The sequence below is a fragment of the Macrobrachium rosenbergii genome, chromosome 16 (genome assembly GCF_040412425.1).
Source record: "Macrobrachium rosenbergii isolate ZJJX-2024 chromosome 16, ASM4041242v1, whole genome shotgun sequence".
Taxonomy (NCBI): Eukaryota; Metazoa; Arthropoda; class Malacostraca; order Decapoda; family Palaemonidae; genus Macrobrachium; species Macrobrachium rosenbergii.
The window spans coordinates 64111026-64132726 of record NC_089756.1 but is presented as its reverse complement, the minus strand read 5'-3'; the positions used below and the strand labels follow the sequence as shown (position 1 = coordinate 64132726).

The window sequence follows — 21701 nt, the reverse complement described above, 5'->3', positions numbered from 1 at the left end:
AGTCAGGTCAAAACAAGAGAATGTCAATGTGATTTTGTTTGTGTATTTGTGTATTTTTGTCATTGCAAAACTATGCCGAATATTTGTGCACTGTATGGATGCAACTCATTCAGATCAAATATTTCTTTTCATCATTTTTGAACTCCCATCTGTAACAAATTTAATGCATTCTTCGAGTTGTAGCTTGAATGTGATTATGGAACCTAAATATGAATTACTTGGAATCAATACCAAGACATCTTGTTAGTCAGGTTAAACAGTGATGCAATACCAACACTACATCTGCCTATTCAGAGGGTAAGTTCAGATTTTCGTATTGTTTTGAAGTAAGGAATTAAAATACCAAAAGTTTCCTTTGGAGGGTAAATGGTTGACCTTGTTAATCCTCTTATAATACCTCGCCAATATTTCCATTGTTCCTTGCCCCGTTCACGGATGCTACCAACTATAAGATTAGGCCTGACCATACTGGTAATGAGATAAGTTGTTTTCAGTTGAACGTAAGTCACCAGTTAAAACTTGTTTTGTTTTGCCTTTGTAGTAATATCAGTTGTAAATATTACAGGAAATAATGTATCTACAAGCCGAAGCTGTGAAGAGAGGTATGAAAAGATTTATTCATGACATTGAGTGTTCACTGTCAATGAACTGCATGCGCATGAAGAACCACGAGTTGCCACCATAGACAAATTGCAGCAAGAGCTACAAGAAGTCAAATCAGAGAGGGATGCTCTTCTCAAAGAAAAAAAGAGTGGGAGATTCTTCCTTACAAAAAAAATAGCTACAGTAATGCAATGCTGTCTCTTGCAAGAAGCAATTTAAGCAAGTGTTTTCTCCCTCTCAAGTTCCTTCTTTTTAACTGGGATTCCTGTTAAGCACTTGTGAAGATGATATTAGTGGTGCATTGGCCCTGCGACAAGCCCCAAAGCATATAGATATTTACGTAATAAAATGGAATTTCCCTATCCATCTATTTCAACATTGCACCGCTGTTTCCAAGATCAACGTAGAACCAGGAATATTAACATCAGTGCTAATGCCTCTACGCCATAAGGCAAAACAATGACAGAAATGAATCGCTTGTGTGTTATGTCATTTGATGAAATTTGCTTATGAGTGGACCTATGACAAAGGAACTGATACTCTCTATTCACCCAAAGTAAAGTTCAGTGTGTTATGATTAGGGGGTTAGTAAGTTCTTGAAACAAATCATCTACTATAATTTTGATCAGAAAATTACCAAAAATATTTTATTTAGTTTGATAACGAGTGTAGAGTCCACAGGATTTCACGTTGTTGCCATTGTCAGTGATCTGGAAGCCAGTAATGTTAAGCTGCACAAGTCCTTAGGTGCAGACACAGATCATCCGTTTTCACCTGATCAGCTGATTCCGACAGACGAATACATATTTTGCAGATGCACCGCACCTGATCAAACTTGCGAGGAATCATTTTCTTGATAAAGGATTTAAAGTAAATGATAAAAATATTAATAGTGAGTGTGTGCGTGAGATTATCAAAAGAAGTTGTAATGATTTAAAAACTGCCTATAAACTTTCAGAAAATCATGTTAATGTTTCAAAAGCAAAGAGGATGAATGTTAAATTAGCAGTTCAGTTAATCTCGAAACAACTGCCAAATCTTTAAATTTTTTTGGAGAAAAGGGGCTACTTAGCAGCAAAGATTGGGCTAGCACAACATTGCGTTGTTTGATTCTTGGTTCGATTTATTTAATTCTAAGGCTCTAACGATAAAAAGCACTCAAAATGCTTATGGTGTGCAGTTGCAAACACAAAATTCTGTTTTGAAGGAAATGATAAATACTGTTGAATCAATGAAAGTTTGTGGGTATGATAGATTATTGCCATTTCAGAAAGGACTGATTATGTCTTCAAAGGTCACTGCTAAATTTGTATGAAATGTTAAAAGAAAAATATTGCATATCATATATAATGACTTACAGATTAAACCAAGATGTGCTAGAGCATTTCTTTGCTTGCGTAAGACAAATGGGAGCATGCTATGAACATCCATCTCAATTCAAGTGAAAAATCGGATAAGGGCATACATATTAGGCAGAGACGTGGCCTTAGTTGGTAGCAAGTATAATACACAAAAAGAAAATTGTGATACGAGTTTATCTGAGGGTTTATTTCATTGTTCTGGAACCTCGTCAGCATTTGACCAGAAAACGTTGGATGAGGAATTATGCTTGTCTGCAATGCTGTTCTCAGTTTCAGACGATGATGACTTTGTAAACGAAAGGGACAGACCAAGTACTGACGATGATACACTTCAGCAATTGATTTTGAAAAAGCAATGGAGAACGAGGGATTGCGTTATGTCGGTGGATACATTGCACATAAATTTCCTCAACACCAGTTTTTAAGTACCACTGAGAACTCGATTGGTGACAATACCTGGATTAATTACATTTCCAGGGAAAAAGAAAAGCTGATGCAACCGACTTGCAATTTTTTGAAAAATTAAAAGTTATGGAGAAGCTGTTCAACTTATCATGGAGAGAAAAACCTGAGGGCAGGTAGAAATTCTGTCAAGACTTTAGTAGATGAAATAACGAAATTTGTAGTTCTACCACTGGACGTCGTAACATTTTTGTGCGATGCAGAATTTTTTTTTTTAATGCGTATCCTGAACCAAAATATGAAAAACATGCGAAGTGAAAAACGCAAATTGTCAAAGTTAATAACATAAATTAATAGAACTAGGGTTCTCAGAAAAGTGTATTGATAAGCTATCTCATGAATGTTACTTTTCACCTGTAAAGTTGTTTATTAATCATATTCTTGATGTTATATCATAATAAAGTTCAATATTCTATGAATGAAATAAATCTTTTATTGCCCTTCCATTACCTTTATAAACAAACTATTGCATTTTCTTAATAAAAGTTTGACAATATTGAGTAAATCCCATTATTAAATTAAAATCTTTTGGTTTATCAACAATACCTTTCGAGTCTTACTGTACCTATCCGCTGTGTGACGTAGGTGTAGCACATACACCTGTGCGTGAACAGACCTTCTCTTTCTTAGACCATGGACAAGACAAAACAAGAGCATCTCGTTTTCTTTCTTTGACGGAATGCGACTTCAACCATACAATATTTCCATCTGTTTCTCCCTAACCATTGTTGTCTTGATGTATGTACAATCACCACTACTTGCATTGCCATGCAAGCATTCTAATCATGTACTCATAATGTTCCAACGAATCTTCTGTATCAAACTGTATGTATGTTTCTCTTTGTGAAGACGCCAAACATCTCTCCATTTCATATATATTATGCTACTGCATTGTATTCATTAATCTGTTTCGAATCTCATGCAACTGGCCATATGTAGAATTTCCTGGCCTTTCCATTGATGTATGTTTTAACACTGTACGTTTATTATGTCTACCAATATCACCATCTGTTTGTCTGCCAACAAACACAGATGTCTGAATCTTTTACCTCTGTTTTCACCTGTCCGTGTGTAGATGCTACTTTACCGCTCGCACACGTCAATAACATCTTTGAAGATTCTGTACATTTATCTCAGTAAGGAACTACCAATAAACCAGTCAACACAGCCAGTATGTTACTCAATCCACTGTCCTTACACTCGTGACCCCGGAGTGACCCGAAGGAACCAGCCGACCCAAAATGACGACCCATGCGCCGCCTCGCTGCTTCCCGCCGTTCCCGAGTTCTCAGTGGATGTCCGACCCTCCGAGATGACCCACCCCATCACCGGAGCCCTGGATATCTCCCCTCCAAGAAACCTGAAGCCGCCCCCGCACTTGTACCGGACGAGCTGACCTACAAAGGACCAGCCAACGTCATCCTTCAGCCTGCTGCTGCCCCCTCGAGCTGGCTACCAAGGACCAAAAAAAAGTAAGTATAGCTTAGTTTTACCAGACCACTGAGCTGATTAACAGCTCTCCTAGGGCTGGCCCGAAGGATTAGACTTATTTTTACGTGGCTAAGAACCAATTGGTTACCAACGGGACCTACAACTTATTGTGGAATCCGAACCACATTATAGCGAGAAATGAATTTCTATCACCAGAAATAAATTCCTCTAACTCTTCATCATCAGCCGGCGGGAATCGAACTCAATGACGGTCTGAAGCTCAACCAACTCGGCCAACAAAGGGGCTTTACCAAGGACCAGCTGCCGTCATCCTTCAGCCCTCGACCTTCAGCCCGTTCCCCTCCAGCTGGCTACCGAAGGATCATCCGGCGTCACCCTTCAACCAGCTCCGTCCTCCTCGAGCTCCTGCCGGCGCGCTTCAGCCCTCCTACCTGCCCCAGCCCAAGCCTTTCGAACCAATTACAATTGTCCGCAAGACAATTTCTGCATCGATGCCTTGCTTTGGGGGGGGGGGAGTATTGTAAGAGCCTGTTGCCCCGACGCCGTCTCTTCCAAACACAACCGCATCAAGCCCACCCTCCTGGAGGAGGAAACAGACGTCACCGCACCGCACCCTCCGCCTGAATCAGAAGTTACCCACGTCTTGGGGGAGAGTATTGTAAGAGCCCGACGCCGTCTCTTCCAAACACAAGTGTGTGTTCATGTGTTCGTCAATCGTCATCCATCGGAGTGGACAAGACAAAACAAGAGCATCTCGTTTTCTTTCTCTGACGGAACGCGACTTCAACCATACAATATTTCCATCTGTTTTTCCCTAACCACTGTTGTCTTGCTGTATGTACAATCACCACTACTTGCATTGCCATGCAAGCATTCTAATCATGTACTCATAATGTTCCAACGAATCTTCTGTATCAAACTGTATGTATGTTTCTCTTTGTGAAGACGCCAAACATCTCTCCATTTCATATATATTATGCTACTGCATTGTATTCATTAATCTGTCTCGAATCTCATGCAACTGGCCATATGTAGAATTTCCTGGCCTTTCCATTGATGTATGTTTTAACACTGTACGTTTATTATGTCTATCAATACCACCATCTGTTTGTCTGCCAACAAACACAGATGTCTGAATCTTTTACCTCTGTTTTCACCTGTCAGTGTGTAGATGCTACTTTACCGCTTGCACATGTCAATAACATCTTCGAAGATTCTGTACATTTATCTCAGTAAGGAACTACCAATAAACCAGTCAACACAGCCAGTATGTCACTCAATCCACTGTCCTTACATGCTCGTAATACTAACCCTTACTGTGTTGACCATAGTAGAGTAATTCTTCTTGGTCTCTGTGCAGGTCTGTTTGTCGACAATATGGCGGACTGTGCTTGCAAATTAATCACTTCTTCTTCTGGTAGGTTCTGACAATGGAAACAACCCAGGTACCACTTCACTGAAGATAAGGGAAAGCGCCCTCTTATTTTTGAGTCCATTACATACTCCATCACGTTATAGTGTCTATCACTACGACACAATACCCGGCTGTGAGACCAACTAAAAGATAATTCTTTGATATTAGTCTGGTCATCATGGAGCTCTGGTAGACCATGGAAGGGTAACTCTTTCAGGACGAAACAAGCAACTACACTATCAAAAAATTATGGCAAATTTTCATGAATCTATCTCATAGTATAAGATGACTGCTAAATTACAAAACTGTGTACAGTATAGGCTAGCTTTTGCAACAACGGGTATCTTATAAAATATTGGTTATGTAAAGATAATATTATTATAAATGCTGTTTTACTTGCTGTAGCCTTAGAAATTCAAAATAAAACGAAATAACAAAGCCGATTCTATACCATGTTTTTCCTACACACATTGCCTAAAAGGGAAACTACTGTTTTGTCTGTTTCATCACCAATCACAAACAAACCCTAACAACATTACAATAATAATAATGTACAATAATTATGGTACATAATTATCATTCATATGACTGAAATGTTCTAAAGTTACAGGCATCTACGCGTGCTGTCTCACTTGATGTTCTCTTTGACTTTGTTATAAAAGCATGGGGGAAAGTTAAAATAGAAAATGTCATAACATCATTTAAAAAATGCAGTATCTCTAATACCATGGGTGCTACCGAAGATGATCTATATGATAGCAATGATGAAGCCGAAGTTAACTCACCAGAACCAGACTGGAATCCCTATGATGCTGGCATATGTGATGAATCTTGTGATATATATGAGAAAATTTTAATAAAAAATGAATATTATGTTATCCAAAATGTTATTAGTACCGTAATTACACTACCATTAAAATTTCTGAAAGGTTATCGAAAGATAAAGGTTGCTGTGAGAGCAACCATAACTCGATGTTTACATTTTCTCAGCTGAGCTTGTATATATAAAAGTCGATTTCACTGATGTGGAATTATTCTTTACAAAGGCTACTGATTATTAAGATATGCCAATAATACATAAGGTAAAAATGGTTTTATTACCTTTATTATCAGTTTATTTCATAATGTGAATCTTTTTTTTTTTATGTAAGTCGATGCTTATCACACCCAGGCCGAGGCTAGCCTACCGATAAACATCATTTAGAATTCAAGGTTTGATTTTTAGAATAATAGTATAAGATGACCCCCAATTTTTAGGGGTGAATTTTAGAATTTAAAAGTTGTCTTATACATGATGTATATGGTAAACATGTCCATATGTCACTGAAAAAAAGAGCCGGAAGCAACTGGTCAACAAGGTGAAATCTGCCAAGTTTGGCACAACTGGGGGAGGACAGTCAGGATGGATTTAGAAATAAAAAGCTCAGTAGGAACAGACAGGTAAAGATGAAGGCACTTTCCTGATAATCCACCGAGCAACTTTTGCTCTCTCATCAGCCTGTCCTAAACATTTTTTCAAAAAAACATTATAGTGAACCAAAGAGAGGATAAATGCCTGATTGTACTCCAGCAAGGGGACTCAAACCCATGACAAAGGAAAGCCACGGTACAATGGCTATGGCACAGTCCAAGGTTGGAGAACAAGGTTTGAATTCAGAGTAACCTTCTCTTAGAAGGGTTACCTATACCAAGGCTAAAAGGCCTCTTCTACCCACTGGTTTGGTTCCAGAGTGTCCTTCTCCTAAAAGAGTTGCCTGCCAGGTCTAAAGAGTCTCTTCCACATTAAAAGATAAAGAATGAGCAACACATTTACTGTTATCTTCCTTTCATGAATGTTTTTATCTTGTACCTTTACAATATCAGTTTATCAGTCAATTGCTCTGGGTCTTTCTGCAATTCAGTGTCAGATGTTTGCTGCTCCTGATTAATTCCATCATAATCCTTAACTTTCCTATTCTCTCTGACAGAGATGCTTTCACTTTCCACATCCTTTTGTATTTCAGTGAAACTCAAGTTCAATTCATTCCTCTGGATACTTCTTTCTTCAGTACCAGTTACTACAGAGTAATTTTCGTCAGTTCCATCTCTTCAATACCTTCACTGACTTTGTTACCATGCTTACTATCCCTGAGATGCCTTATTGTGATCAATCACTTCTGGTATCATAGCTGGTACCATAGCAAGTCTATCTTCTTTCCCTGAGGTAATACCTTTTACACATACTGAAGTTTCCTCACCTACTCTGGTCTCTCTGATTTCCTTTTCACCTGAAGCCGCCTCTAGACAAGAATCATGAATCTGGTTCTTTGTTTCTGAATTCTTAGACCTGTCAGCTTCAGTCAAAGAATCTGATTTAGCGATAAGGTTGCTGCTTTTTCTTCTGCTTGGAATATTTCCTTCTGCCCTCTACATCAACATCTTTCTCCTCTTGGATTACTAGTTCCTCTTCATTTTCTGGAACAATTTCATCAATTCTCCTTGTTCCTTCAGGCATGCATGTCTCCACGTTTTCCTCCTACGGCATGTTGGCTTCCATACAGTTTTCCTCGGCACCTTCAGCTTTTCCACCACTCACCCCTTTTACCACCAGTTAACTACCTTATTGCCATGTTTTAGAGCTGTCCCAGCTGAGGCTGAAGGAAACTTCTATTATAAAGGCAATGGTTTGTATTCCTGTAGAAACATTTTCTTTTCTAGTACAGTCCATAAGAAAATGAAGAATAACAAAGAAAGAGAAGGAAGGAATGCACTTGATCACAAAGGGACTAATAGAACCACTTCTCAAGGAATTAAAAATTTCATGAGTCAGAAAAAACAAAAGATGGCAGAGAATTCTTTAGCCCATCAGAAGGACCTAGGGATGATTGCTTTCCACAAAGAAAATATGGGAAGATTTACTAGGCTGCCTGATATCTGAAAATAACACAGAATACACATTCTATAAAGGTACTCCTAAAAACCTATTGAAAAGCTCTTCTTGGAACAGACTAATAACTTTTAAATCTCCATAGAAGCACAAGACATATGCTACAAATGGAAGCATGGTAGGGACAGGAAAGGGAATCCTCTAACACCAATTACAGATGCTTGCCCACTTGGCCAGGCAGAGGTCTAGAACTGACTTGACTGCCTGCTGCTGGATTAATAACTGCCTTCTGCTGGATTAATAAGTCCTGTATCTTCTCAAAAGGAAAAACTAAGAAGAAATAACAGAGGCAAAACATATCACACAACTGAAAACTATCACCATGAATAAAGACTAGTAACAGTACTAATGGTTTGTTGCAAGAATCAAGTAAATATGGTATGGCCAATGAACCTCAAGTGTACACTGTAATGAAGAAAAAGGTTCTCTGCAGCATCCCTTCGACCACAGACGCATTTATTTTCCACCATTACCTGAACTCTTCATTCATTCCCTATGGGCTTTTCCTACTTAACTGTCCACCTTCTTCAACTTATCTTGCTCCAATTTTTACTTATAATAAAAGAATAAACCATTTGGATGAGCCCTTGGTAAAGTCTAGAACTATGACAAACTGGTCTTATTATTTAACAATAATTTGGTTAATGGATTCTGTGAAAAAGGGACAGAATGACTCGGAAAACTCTCTTTATATGGTACGTACTCTTATTCACAGTCTTCACTGCTAGTTAATGCAGGAAATGAGAAGACCTTATACGTGCACATGTTCAGTGCTCTGAAGGAAACTGTGAAACAATTATCTGAATCTGTGCATCAGCACAATGCTGATACTGAAACATGTACTGTAGATCTGCCGATCATTTAACTACAAGACAGTAAAGTACCCAGTATATAATGTAGCATACAAAAATTTGTATTACAGTAATCAAATATTTTAAGTTACTGGTTTACATTATAAGGACTGAAAAATAAGATTTGAAATAAGGTGTAAAAATCTAAAAAAATATCCTTATCTTGTATAGTTCCATTAATTTATTCATCAAGATTGGACATTAACCCTATTATTTCCTATTATTTCTTAACTGCATTTTCAAGCAATTTCATATGAAATGCTTCCTTAGTCATATAGATAACTTAACCGTCTAAAATTTTTAAAACACTACTGTATTTCAGTGCAAATACTGTTAAAGCTACTGCGGGACACTACTTTAATGCACAAAATGCTGCTTTACAAAACTCTACACTTATAGCTGCCACTTTCATATAGATTTCGTCACCCGCTGTCAGCATCCAACAAACAATCTGAATAATTGTTGAATTAATGTACTTTTCTGAATGTGTCAATAACATAAGGTTACTTAAATATAATTAACAAGATAAGAGAGCAAGTTTGCTTGATATCACTGGTCCAAACCTGTGAGAGAGAACTATACAAGTAAGTAATCAAAAACATCAAAAAATAGTAATGACTATGAGAGCATCAATAAGGCAATTAAAATTCCTTACTGGAATTGCTACTGCTACAGCCATGGGCACTATAAATGATGCTAAAGCGGTTCGGCTGTACTGGACGGTAGGTGCAATGATCACAACCCCAAGTGTATGTAGCAGAGGACAAAAGGCTTGATCAATTTCTCCGAGTCCTACCACTGTTACCCAAAAACAGAGGAGTGAGAAGAAGAAATCTGTGAACTGCAGCACTTCATACTTCATAGCACAAAAAGACACCACCTGCAATATTAAAACCAGTGTGAATTTCAACTGAATTGTTAAAGTAAGCTGACATCTGTTTTCACTAAGAAATATAAATTTCCAAACATAGACATCTTCACAACTCAAAAACTAATTTTTTATGGATGACTAGACTAGTGCTAAAATGACACTTTTATAAAAAAAAATTTGGTTTTATATATACTTACCAAATAATTACTTAGCTAACAATTATGCTCGCACGGCATCCTAAATTCAAAATTCGAAGTAACGCTTCGGTTGCAAAGGGGGTGGTGTGACAGGTCCTGCCCACTTCATTGGGGGCGTAGGAATGACTAACCGACAGTGGTGTCATTCTATTTTATTGCTGCACAGTCCATGAAAACAAAGGGGAGGAGGGAGGGCTCTGATTCAGTAATTACTTGGTAAGTAAACATAAAACTTAATTTTATTATAAAATGAAATTTTTATATAAGTAACTTACCCAGTGATTACTTAGCTGAATCCCCCTCTACAAGGGGGGTGGGATGAATGGACAGATCTATTAAAAAAACATTAAAGGAGTAATGACTTGAACTAGAAAAGAATGGCTAGCACTTAAACAATGTTTGCTGCTTCCTTACCTGGTAAGAGAGCTACAGCAGGAGAATACTGCCTCTAGTTGGTGCTCATTTTAAACTGTAGTGGCACGGCGAGGAGGTGAGAGTCACCTCTACATCAGTGGAAGTCTTTAAACGGAGGATGTGCCTGATCGCTGACAAGACGTATGCAGGAAAAAGGTTGCCCTTGCCCTGGTTGCAGTACCACAAATCAATAACCAGAATTCACCATCACCCACCCTGACACAACAAACCACTATCCATCCAAATAACTGGTGGGTACTTCAGGTACAAAGTACCCCCAGGCTCCCCAAAAACTTGACACCCTACATCAAGGTGAAGAGACAGGATCTCTCCTATGCTTCTTCCCCCAAACACCATGCCAGCCACTGCTAAATGAAGATCGACTCGCACCTCCAAAAGGTCAACTGAAGAACAGACGAGAAGGATAAATTGTGCTTGAAGGCGAGAGAGGTAGCCACTGCTCTAACTTCATGAGATCAAAGTAGAAGAATCACATGGGTGTGCAGGAAGCTGAACTGAGGTGAAAACTGAAGGATCCATATTGTAGCTGCAAGATGGAAGCAGGTTGTCGAGGATGTCCGTGAAGCTTGATTGGCAACCGGGAAGCAAGAGTCAAGCTGTCCATATGCCTTTTCAATGGCCATGACTAATCCAGGTAGCGTCTACGACACCCGCAGGTGGAATCTGAGTCTGAGCTAGAAGACAAACGGTGCACATCCAACTGACATGCCTTTCCAGCATCAGTCAGTCAAAACCTGGGATCTAGCAACAGGCTCAACTTAGGGGGCAGCAACCCTTGGCCAAAACCCACCAGACTTCCCTGGACCTCTGGTATGTCTTCTCCCAGGTACAGGGGAACAGGACAGTGACCTTTGTCTATGAGCACTAATGGGACAGGAAGCCACCTCCTCCACAGACACTTCACTCAACACTCTATCACTAACTTTGTCACAGAACACTTTTTTCCATAAGCCCCTATCTCTGACACTGAACTCACTACCAGACTAATCTTCTTGTCGAATCTGGAGTCGAATCTGGACTCAATTCTGGACTCCAGAGTGGCTATGGCATCGGGGTCAGATGCACCGGAGTATGTGGAATAGAGGGAGGACTGAGAATAGGAGAGAGTATGTCCAAGAATAGAAGGAAGAGCTAGGTTAGAATCAGTTTTAGGTCCAGGGGAAGAATCCCTACTTACAGAGGCCCTACTTTCAGCTCGAGCAGCTGCCTTTCTAATCCTATTTTTCTCTAGTCTATTCAGATGGGATTTGAGCACCTTCCATTTACAGTCATCCCAGTCCTTGCACTCTGAACATGTATTCTCCCTCGAACACTCCTGCCCCCTACACTTAGTGCACATGGAATGTGCATCATAACAAGCCTTACTAAGTCTAGTCTTGCAGCCTTTGCTACAGTGACAACGACTGGAAGCGCTAGAATTCGACATAATTGCAGAAGAAAGTGTCTAATGCAAAAAGATAAATAATAAAATGCAACAATTCAGCAAACAAAAGTCGATACTTCCCGAATTTGGCAAGAAAGCATGAACCGGCGAATTAGGCAGGATTGCAGAGCACAATGTGCTGTCTGCAGCATGGCATAAAAAAGAATGACACCGGTGGTGGTTAGTCGTTCCTACACCCCCATTGCAGTGGGCGGGACCTGTAACCCCCCCTTTGCAAAAGACGTGTTACCACAAATTTGGAATTTAGGTTGCCGTGCGAGCATAATCATTAGCCAAGTAATTACTTGGTAAGTTACTTATATAAAACTGACTATTCAGGAAAACATTTCCATTCTTTAATATCTTTGCTTATTCCACTACTGTTGGCCATTTTTACCATTGAGAAATGGTTTGCTGCACCCCTTTCAACTGTCAAATTTCAAGAATGCATGCTTCTTCAACACTAATCCTTAATTCTGAAATGTAAGTGTCCTGATATTGAGCTTACAACGATGAAAGTAAAATAAAAATTAAAAAATCTTAACAACAATGAAAGTAGAAATTAAAAAAAACTTTTTTTAAATACTTACTACACTATTACGATATCTATAGAGTCCCACACCAGAAGAAAGGACAACAGAGCACTGTATAAACACGAAATTATATCTTGTCTAATTATATTGTCCACTGAACCCTCCCCTTGAAGGCAAACCATGTATCATGTGCCTATTGCTCTAAGTTTTGTGTCTGTCCACGTGAGTGGGGAAGTTGGGGGACTGATATATCATGAGAAAGAAAATTAATTTTATCATAGAAATGTACATTTCTGAAACAAATCTTACCTTTCTACCATAATACCCTATTTGGACATTGAAAACAGAGCTAAGTGTATGAGGAACCAAATTATACACTCCAGAGAACAAAATAAATTCCATCTGGAATCAGATGCTACTTTCTTAATGATTAGAATCCATCTGCTGGTACTACCACCAGTCAAGGGGTAATTCATTAGGCCACAAGGACCTCTGAAAACCACTCTCAGTGCCTAGGCCTGCAGAGCAATAACAATAAAAGAATGAAGTCTCTTGCCCATGACAAAACTGGGCACCTTCATACTCCCTAAAACTCAACAAATTCTATGTCTTTGCCAAATGTGCTAAATGGCAGATCATTTCAAAACAAATTCTGTCACCTCCAGGGGCAGATTTATTGCTGTTCAACAGAGCAAATTCCAACTCTTCCATATTAAATTTTCTATTATTATATATATCTTCTGTTGTTTCAAAATTTATTGTTACTAATTCTATACTATTTTTCTCTGTGCGGAAATGCTCATCTAAATTATTATCACTACTTACTTTTGCTAAATTTTCTCCTATTACATTACTTATTTCTTTAGGATCAAGTATTCTTTTCCCATCTTTTATTATGGCATGTCTAGGTGGTTTAACATGGGTACCATTTATTTTCCTGAATTTCCCCATGTTTTTTGCATGGGAGTATTATTAGAGAGATCTCAAACATACTTCCTCCATGAAATGATTCTTCCTTGAATTACTTCTCTTTTAAATTTTGCAGATATTTTGTTATATAGAGGTTTTAATGCATCAATTTCTAATAACAATATAGTTATTTTTTGTAAAGTTCCTTCTAATACTGGTAATGTTTTGTTTATTTTGCTGAACTTTCTCTTCAAATTATCTAATCGTCTTCCAATTTGGTGTTTTATTTTTATTAATTCTGTTAGTTTTTCAGACCATCATGGGACTTTGTGTTTTGTTGGACGAGATTTGGATTTTGGTATTGCTTTATCAGCAGCATTTTAATGAAATCAACAAGAAATTTATTAGTTTCATTATGGTCTTTTAAATATTCCAATGGTGGGATATTCCTAGTGTGGAATTCATATTGCTCCCAATCTGCTTTCTAAATATTATATTGAGGGACATGCTTGGTGGGATTATTTTTTAATAATGAAATTAATATTGGGAAATGATCACTTGTATGCAAGTCGTCGACTGTATTTCAATCCAATCTGTCAACTATGTTTGTTGTAGACAGAGTTAAGTCGTTGAGGAAAATGTTCCATATGCTTTAGAAAAAATGTGCTGATTTTGTTATCATTTATACAGCACATGTCATATGAATCTATGAATTCTTCTATTTTACTTCCTGCTCTTGAGTTTGTACAATTACAGTCCCACATCGGGTTGTGAGCATTAAAATCACCTATTATTAATGTACGTTCCTTGGCATTATTAAGTAAATCTTTAAGTTTGTCAAAGTCATAATTTTTATTAGGTCAGTCGTATAAATTATAAATTACATAATTATCGTTTTTTATTCATATTTTAATACTCGATATTTGCAGATCAGTAAAGTTTACAGGTGCTTTGTCATGACATACTTTGTTATGTACATATATAGCAGTACCTAGATTGCCTTCTTCCTCTCTAGATGTAGATGCTAAGGTATTTACCTATTGTTGATATTGTTTTGTTGACATGTTGTAAGTATAATATCATAGGTTCGTATTCTTTTAGTAATCGTTGTATTTCTCCCAGGTGTAATCTGGTCTGTAGACCATTTATGTTCCATTGTAAAATATAGCTACGGAAAATATTTCATTATAGCGGTTGAGTTTTACTCTCTGTTTTTGTATTATCAACTTGGATTTTTTCTAATAATTTACTCACGACATTCACTTGTTTTTCTTTATAAATACTAAGCACTCAATGTACAAGCAAGGTTTCATGGGTACTCAAATCTGTGATTTCTTTTTTTCTATATTTCATAAAATTTCTTATAATGTTTGTTAAACAATCTTTTGTCGTGTATTTATTATTGCACAATGCAATGAAACAATCATTACACCCACAAGTGTTATCATGTATATTTCTTTTTTATTTGTTCTTGTTGTACCAATTATTGGTGATGGAGTAATCTCTTCTCCCATGACATAATCATTGTTGTCTATGGTATGGTTGTCTTCCACTTCTTCGGTATTTTGGATAGCTATATCCATAGGTTTTACTATTATTTTAGGAGATAAAGGTATATTCTTAGCTTGTTTTTGTTTTTGTTCTTTCTTAATATCTTTTGTCTTTGATTTGACTGATGTTTCTCTAATAATCATAGGTTTCTTTGTTTTGGGTGGTGTTCTTTCCAAAGGCCTTTTTTTATCTTTAATTTCCAGTCTATCATGACCCTCCTCTGTTACTCTGTAGTAGCATCCTCCTGTGCTCTTGTTTTCATTAATATTTCAAATGAATCTGATAAAATGTTATCCATATCATTTGTACCTGTTTTATTATTCTTTACCATTTTAGTTTTTATCCCTTGAGCATTAATTTCTTCTTGTGATTTACTTTTCTGTGCTCCGTTACTTCTACTTCTATGCATTTTTGTTTCATTATTGTTCCTGTTATTGAAGAATATGTATCTTTCTTAGATGGATCTTGAATTCCTCTCACTTTTAATTCCAACTTAGCCTCTTTTATAGACATCCCTGTTCGTTCTTGTAACATTTTCAATTCTGTATTGAGAATATAGTACATACATTCTCTGGACCTTGCATGATGATCTTGCTCCACAGTTTACACGTTTTGGCTCACTACATTTCCATTCCGTGGCATGTTCGTCAGATCCACAATAAGCACACATTGGTTCATTTCAACAGTTTTTCTTCGTGTGTCCATATTTACTACAATTTTGACATTGTAGTGGCTTTGGAACATGAGGTCTCAGTTCTCTATTTTGGCCCAAAATTTTTATTTTTTGAAGTAGATCTTGACCCTCAAATTTTATTTTTGCAATTCTTAATACTTTATTATTCTGTTTACTTGGTATTATATATACCTCATAATCTTGGACTTTGTTATGTCTCATTTTAAGAGAGCCCAACGGCATATTCTTGTCAACCGGTTCGTCATTATTTTCGGGAAGTACAACAGTACCCTGAATGCTGTTCATAGTGTCATGCTTCTTCACTTTTACATTCACATTATCGATACTTTTTATGGAAAAATAGTCTTCAGACCGGTTGTTTGTTGTGGCTTCTATAAGCCACGTCTTCATTTTTATTTGTCTGAACGACATTTCTGTCGTTGAGTGTCTTTTTAATAAGAAGTTTTCCAACTTATGGCTGAAATTTGTTGTTCTGCTTCCATGGTTAGAAACCTTGACCAACTTCACTCCCAAGAAGGGAGTTGAAATAAGTCAAGGTTGGGTCAAGACGATATTTACTTCTTTTGGATTTGTTTTGTACTGGAGCATAAGGTTCCAGTGTGATTACATTTGGATTCTTTTTTCATTTTTCTAGGGAGAGGTTGTTAGAGGAGAGTCCAGCGGTTGTCAACTGTGCTGAGTCACTACCATCAAAGGGCCGACGGGTACTCGAATCTTTATTTTCATTTATCATAAAGATTTGAGGGAGGAAAAAAAATGAACCTGAAAACCTTAAAAGGACATCATCAGCTTTTCATGGGGTTTTATTCTTTCACCAGTGGTACAAGTGAGAACCAACTCCCAAATGTCCGCTCCCTACCCTACCCCATATTATTATTATTATTATTATTATTATTATTATTATTATTATTATTATTAAATTATTACTTATTATTATTATTAAAATTAGTACTTATTTTATTCATTTATTTATCATAAAAAAATAAATATACTATAAAAATTCTCTCATCTCAGTAAGAGAGAGAGAGAGAGAGAGAAGAGAGAGAGAGAAGAGAGAGAGAGAGACCCCTGAAATAAAAAGGAAAAAGAGAGAGATAAACATTACGCATTATTTCATCTTATTACATGGTATTCAATCTTACAGTATTATTATTATTATTATTATTATTATTATTATTATTATTATTATTATTATTATTATTATTTAATCGTATTAATCTTAATAATATTTGAAAATTAGTAAATCATTATTTTATCATAAAAATGTGTTTAGTGATGAAAATATTAAAATACACTAATTAGTGAATTTTTCTGGACAAAAAAGTCTGCGAATTGCCGAATTTTTCGCGAATAATAATTTACAGATATGTTCTACAGAAAATCCCACGAATCGGTAGTCCGTGAATCGTAAGAACGCAAATATGGGGGGTTTACTATACATTTGGTATTTGAACTTTCCAAGATAGGCAGCTATACTATGTGTTTTTACAGGGGGTTCTAAATATTTGCGGATTTTAACTTCGCAGGGGGTGGGGTCTGGAACACATCCCTCTTGAATACAGCGGGTTTACTGTTTTTGAGGAGGGTATTGGTACACATCCCCTGCGAATACTTGGGGTTGACTGTATTTATATATTCATCATTCGAATTATGAGTTATATCTGCAAAATTAATTGCTCCTAACCACTGTGTACTTACCAGTACCTGCTTATGCTTACAAGATGCGTAAAGTACTGTACAGTATACAAACCCATATAATATAAATAAAAAAATTGTTTCTTTTTAAACAAAACAAAAATTGGCAAAGAGAGAGAGAGAGATTGTTTGGATTTTAACCCAAACAGTTAATGTAACATATATTCACATTTTACAGAAAAATGTATAACAAACATTATTATACTGAATTAACCACAGTAGTGCATTAAATAATACCAATGAAAATTATGTACTACACAGAGAGAGAGAGAGAGAGAGAGAGAGAGAGAGAGAGAGAGAGAGAGAGAGAGAGAGAGAGAGAGAGAGATGATGAACTTTTTTGATAAATATTTTAAGTGTAAAAATTCTCATTTTATTTATTGTCCAAGGAGTTTAATACTGAAGGCAACTGTATATTTATATTAAGCACTCAAACAATCTTCTAGCTCTAATTGGGAAACACATCTCTTAATCCAAACAATTTTTGGGTTGAAGAATCATTTGTCTGATTCTCAAGGCTCTCTTCATTGTTACTAGTTCTCTAGAAAGAGAGAGAGAGATAACAAAAGTGTAAAATTCTCATTTATTTATTGTCAATTAATTTTAATACTGAAGGCAACTGTATATTTATATTAAGCATTCAAACAATCTTCTAGCTCTAATTGGGAAACACATCTCTTAATCCAAACAATTTTTGGGTTGAAGAATATTTGTCTGAATTCTCAAGGCTCTCTTCATTGTTACTAGTTCTCTATGGAGAGAGAGAGAGAGAGAGAGAGAGAGAGAGAGAGAGAGAGATGAACTTTTTGATAAATATTTTAAGTGTAAAAATTCTCATTTTATTTATTGTCCAAGGGGAGGTAATTTTAATACTGAAGGCAACTGTATATTTATATTAAGCGACTCAAACAATCTTCTAGCTCTAATTGCACATCTCTTAATCCAAACAATTTTTTGGGTTGAAGAATCATTTGTCTGAATTCTCACATCTCTCTTCATTAAACTAGTTCTCTATGGAAACAATTTTTTTACTAGAGAGAGAGAGAGAGAGAGAGAGAGAGAGAGAGAATAAATATTTTAAGTGTAAAAATTCTCATTTTATTTATTGTCCAAGGGGAGGTAATTTTAATACTGAAGGCAACTGTATATTTATATTAAGCGACTCAAACAATCTTCTAGCTCTAATTGGGAAACACATCTCTTAATCCAAACAATTTTTGGGTTGAAGAATCATTTGTCTGAATTCTCAAGGCTCTCTTCATTGTTACTAGTTCTCTATGGAGAGAGAGAGAGAGAGAGAGAGAGAGAGAGAGAGAGAGAGAGAGAGAGAGAGAGAGAGAGAGAGAGAGAGAGTTCACCATATTCAACTTGTAAAGAAGACGTTGGTGATGATCGAAAAGCTCCTGAACATATTCTAAGGCCTTCATTATGAACTGGGTCTAATGTTTTCAGTGTTGCGTCCGATGCCGAGCCATATATTTCGCTTCCATAATCAATGATAGACAGCACTGTTGCTTTATACAGTAAGGTAAGAGTATGTCTATCGGCTCCCAAGTAGTGTTCGATAGTTTTTATTTAGGTTTAATGATCTTTTACATTTTGATTTCATGTGTTATGTGGGCTTTCCAGTTCAAGTGAGTATCAAATACTAATCCAAAATATTTTGCTGTTTGGCCAGCTGGTATGGAATGATTTCTGATTTTTAAATCAATTTCTTCACCTTTTATCCACTTTTTATTTTTATAAAACATTACTGCTTGAGTCTTTTGTATAAAAAATTTGAAGACTACAGATGATGCCCATTCATCTGTTTTTATTATAGTTTTATTAATGAGTCACTCTGCATGTTTTATGCGAGATGCTGAATAATATATGGCAAAATCATTCATATGCAAGTTCTTTTAATTCCGATAGGTAGATTATTACTAATATCATTTATTGCTAAAGTAAACAATGTGCCACTAAGGACGCTTCCTTGTGGAACACCATTTTCAAGTGGAAATGTACTTGACAAATACATCATCAATTCTCACTTGAAATGCGATTTGTCAAAAAGTTTTCGATAAACCTAGGTAAATGTCCACGGATGCTGTTTTTATGTAATGTTTTTAATATTGCATGTCTCCACGTAGTATCATATGTCTTTTCAATGTCAAAAAAGACGGCTATAGTACCTTGTTTTTGTTCAAATCCTCTTTGTATGTGGTCTTCCAAGTTAGACAGAGAGTGGGAGTCAAAATTTTATTTTCTCGAATGTGTCATGTTAGTTGAGCATTTACCATTTTTTCTAGTAATCTGCATAAACAACTTGTTAAAGAAATTGGTCTGTAATTGTTTACATTTCTGGGATCTTTTCCAGGTTTGGAATAGGAATAATTATAGCTTTATGCCGTTCATCAGGAAATAATTTTCGAAGCCATAAGTGGTTATAAAACTCTAATAGGTGTCTTTGCCAAAGGTACTAAATGGCAGATCATTTCAAAACAAATTCTGTCACCTCCAGGGGCAGATTTATTGCTGTTCAACAGAGCAAATTCTAACTCTTCCATATTAAGTTTTCTATATAATATATATCTTCTATTGTTTCAAAATTTATTGTTATTAATTTTATACTATTTTCCTTTGTGCGGAAGGGCTCATCTAAACTATTATCACTACTTACTTTTGCTAAATTTTCTCCTATTACATTACTCATTTCTTTAGGATCAAGTATTCTTTTCCCATCTTTTATTATGGCATGTCTGGGTGGTTTATCATGGGTACCATTTATTTTCCTGAATTTTCCCATATTTTTTGCACAGGAGTATTATTAGAGAGATCTGATACATATTTCCTCCATGAAATGATTCTTCCTTGAATTACTTCTCTTTTAAATTTTGCAGATATTTTGTTATATAGAGGTTTTAATGCATCAATTTCTAATAATAATATAGTCATTTTTTGTAAAGTTCCTTCTAATATTGGTAATGCTTTGTTTATTTTACTGAACCTTCTCTTCAAATTATCTAATCGTCTTCCAATTTGGTGTTTTATTTTTATTAATTCTGTTAGTTTTTCAGACCACCATGGGACTTTGTGTTTTGTTGAATGAGATTTGGATTTTGGTATTGCTTTACCAGCAGCATTTTAATGAAATCAACAAGAAATTTATTAGTTTCATTATGGTCTTTTAAATATTCAAATGGTGGGATATTCCTAGTGTAGAATTCATATTGCTCCCAATCTGCTTTATAAATGTTATATCGAGGGACATGCTTGGTGGGATTATTTTGTAATAATGAAATTAATATTGGGAAATGATCACTTGTATGCAAGTTGTCAACTGTATTCCAGTCCAATCTGTCAACTATGTTTGTTGTACATACATAGAGTCAAGTCGATTGAGGAAAATGTTCCATGTGTTTTAGAAAAATATATGCTGATTTCATTATCATTTCTAATGCTGATTTCATTATCATTTCTAAAGCACATGTCATATGAATCTGTGAACTCTTCTATTTTACTTCCTGCTCTATTGCGTCTGTACAATTACAGTCCCACATCGGGTTGTGAGCATTAAAATCACCTACTATTAATGTAGGTTCCTTGGCATTATTAAGTAAATCTTTAAGTTTGTCAAATTCATAATTTTTATTAGGTTGGTTGTAAAAATTATAAATTACATAATTATCGTTTTTTATTTGTATTTTAATGCTCGATATTTGCAGATCAGTAAAGTTACAGGTACTTTGTCATAACATACTTTGTTATGTACTGAACATATATAGCAGTACCTAGATTTCCTTCTTCCTCTCTAGATGTAGATACTAAGGTATATTTACCTATTATTGATATTATTTTGTTGACTTGTTGTAAACATATCATTGGTTCGTATTCCCTTTAGTAATCGTTGAATTTCACCCAAATGTAATCTGGTGTGTAGACCATTTACATTCCATTGTATGATAGAATTACTGAAAATATTACATTAGTGTGTTCAAGTGTCATTTTTTTTTTGTGGATCATCAATTTGCATTTTTTCAAATATTTTATTTACGATACTTTGTAAGAGGTGCAAAAAAGAGAGCAGGTGGACATGTACTGCTAGTTTATTAAGAAAGTAGGCCGCTTATAAAGCGGTGTGCGGACGTCATGCATTATTAATATTATTAAAGTAGTTTAACCAGACCACTGAGCTGACTTTCAGCTCTCATAGGGCTGGCCCAAAGGATTTGATTAAAATGCTAGGTCAAGGCCTGAAGTCAAGCGCTAGGACCCAATAGATCATCCGATACAAAGATGAATGAATTAAAATGAAATTAAAAACTACACATAAGCACATCCT

General features: G+C 36.0%; 1 protein-coding gene across 3 annotated transcripts in view; it reads right to left on the bottom strand.

The window, feature by feature from the left end:
- Positions 1–21701, bottom strand: part of LOC136847480 (transmembrane protein 8B-like) — a 910690-nt gene that overhangs the window by 86517 nt on the left and 802472 nt on the right. For 2 of the 3 annotated variants that reach the window (XM_067119223.1, XM_067119224.1), the window contains exon 12: positions 9725–9949. The exons of the other annotated variant lie outside the window; for it this stretch is intronic. In XM_067119223.1, the coding sequence (XP_066975324.1) occupies positions 9725–9949 (225 nt within the window). The remainder of the gene's footprint in view (positions 1–9724; positions 9950–21701) is intronic. 3 annotated transcript variants of the gene reach the window in all.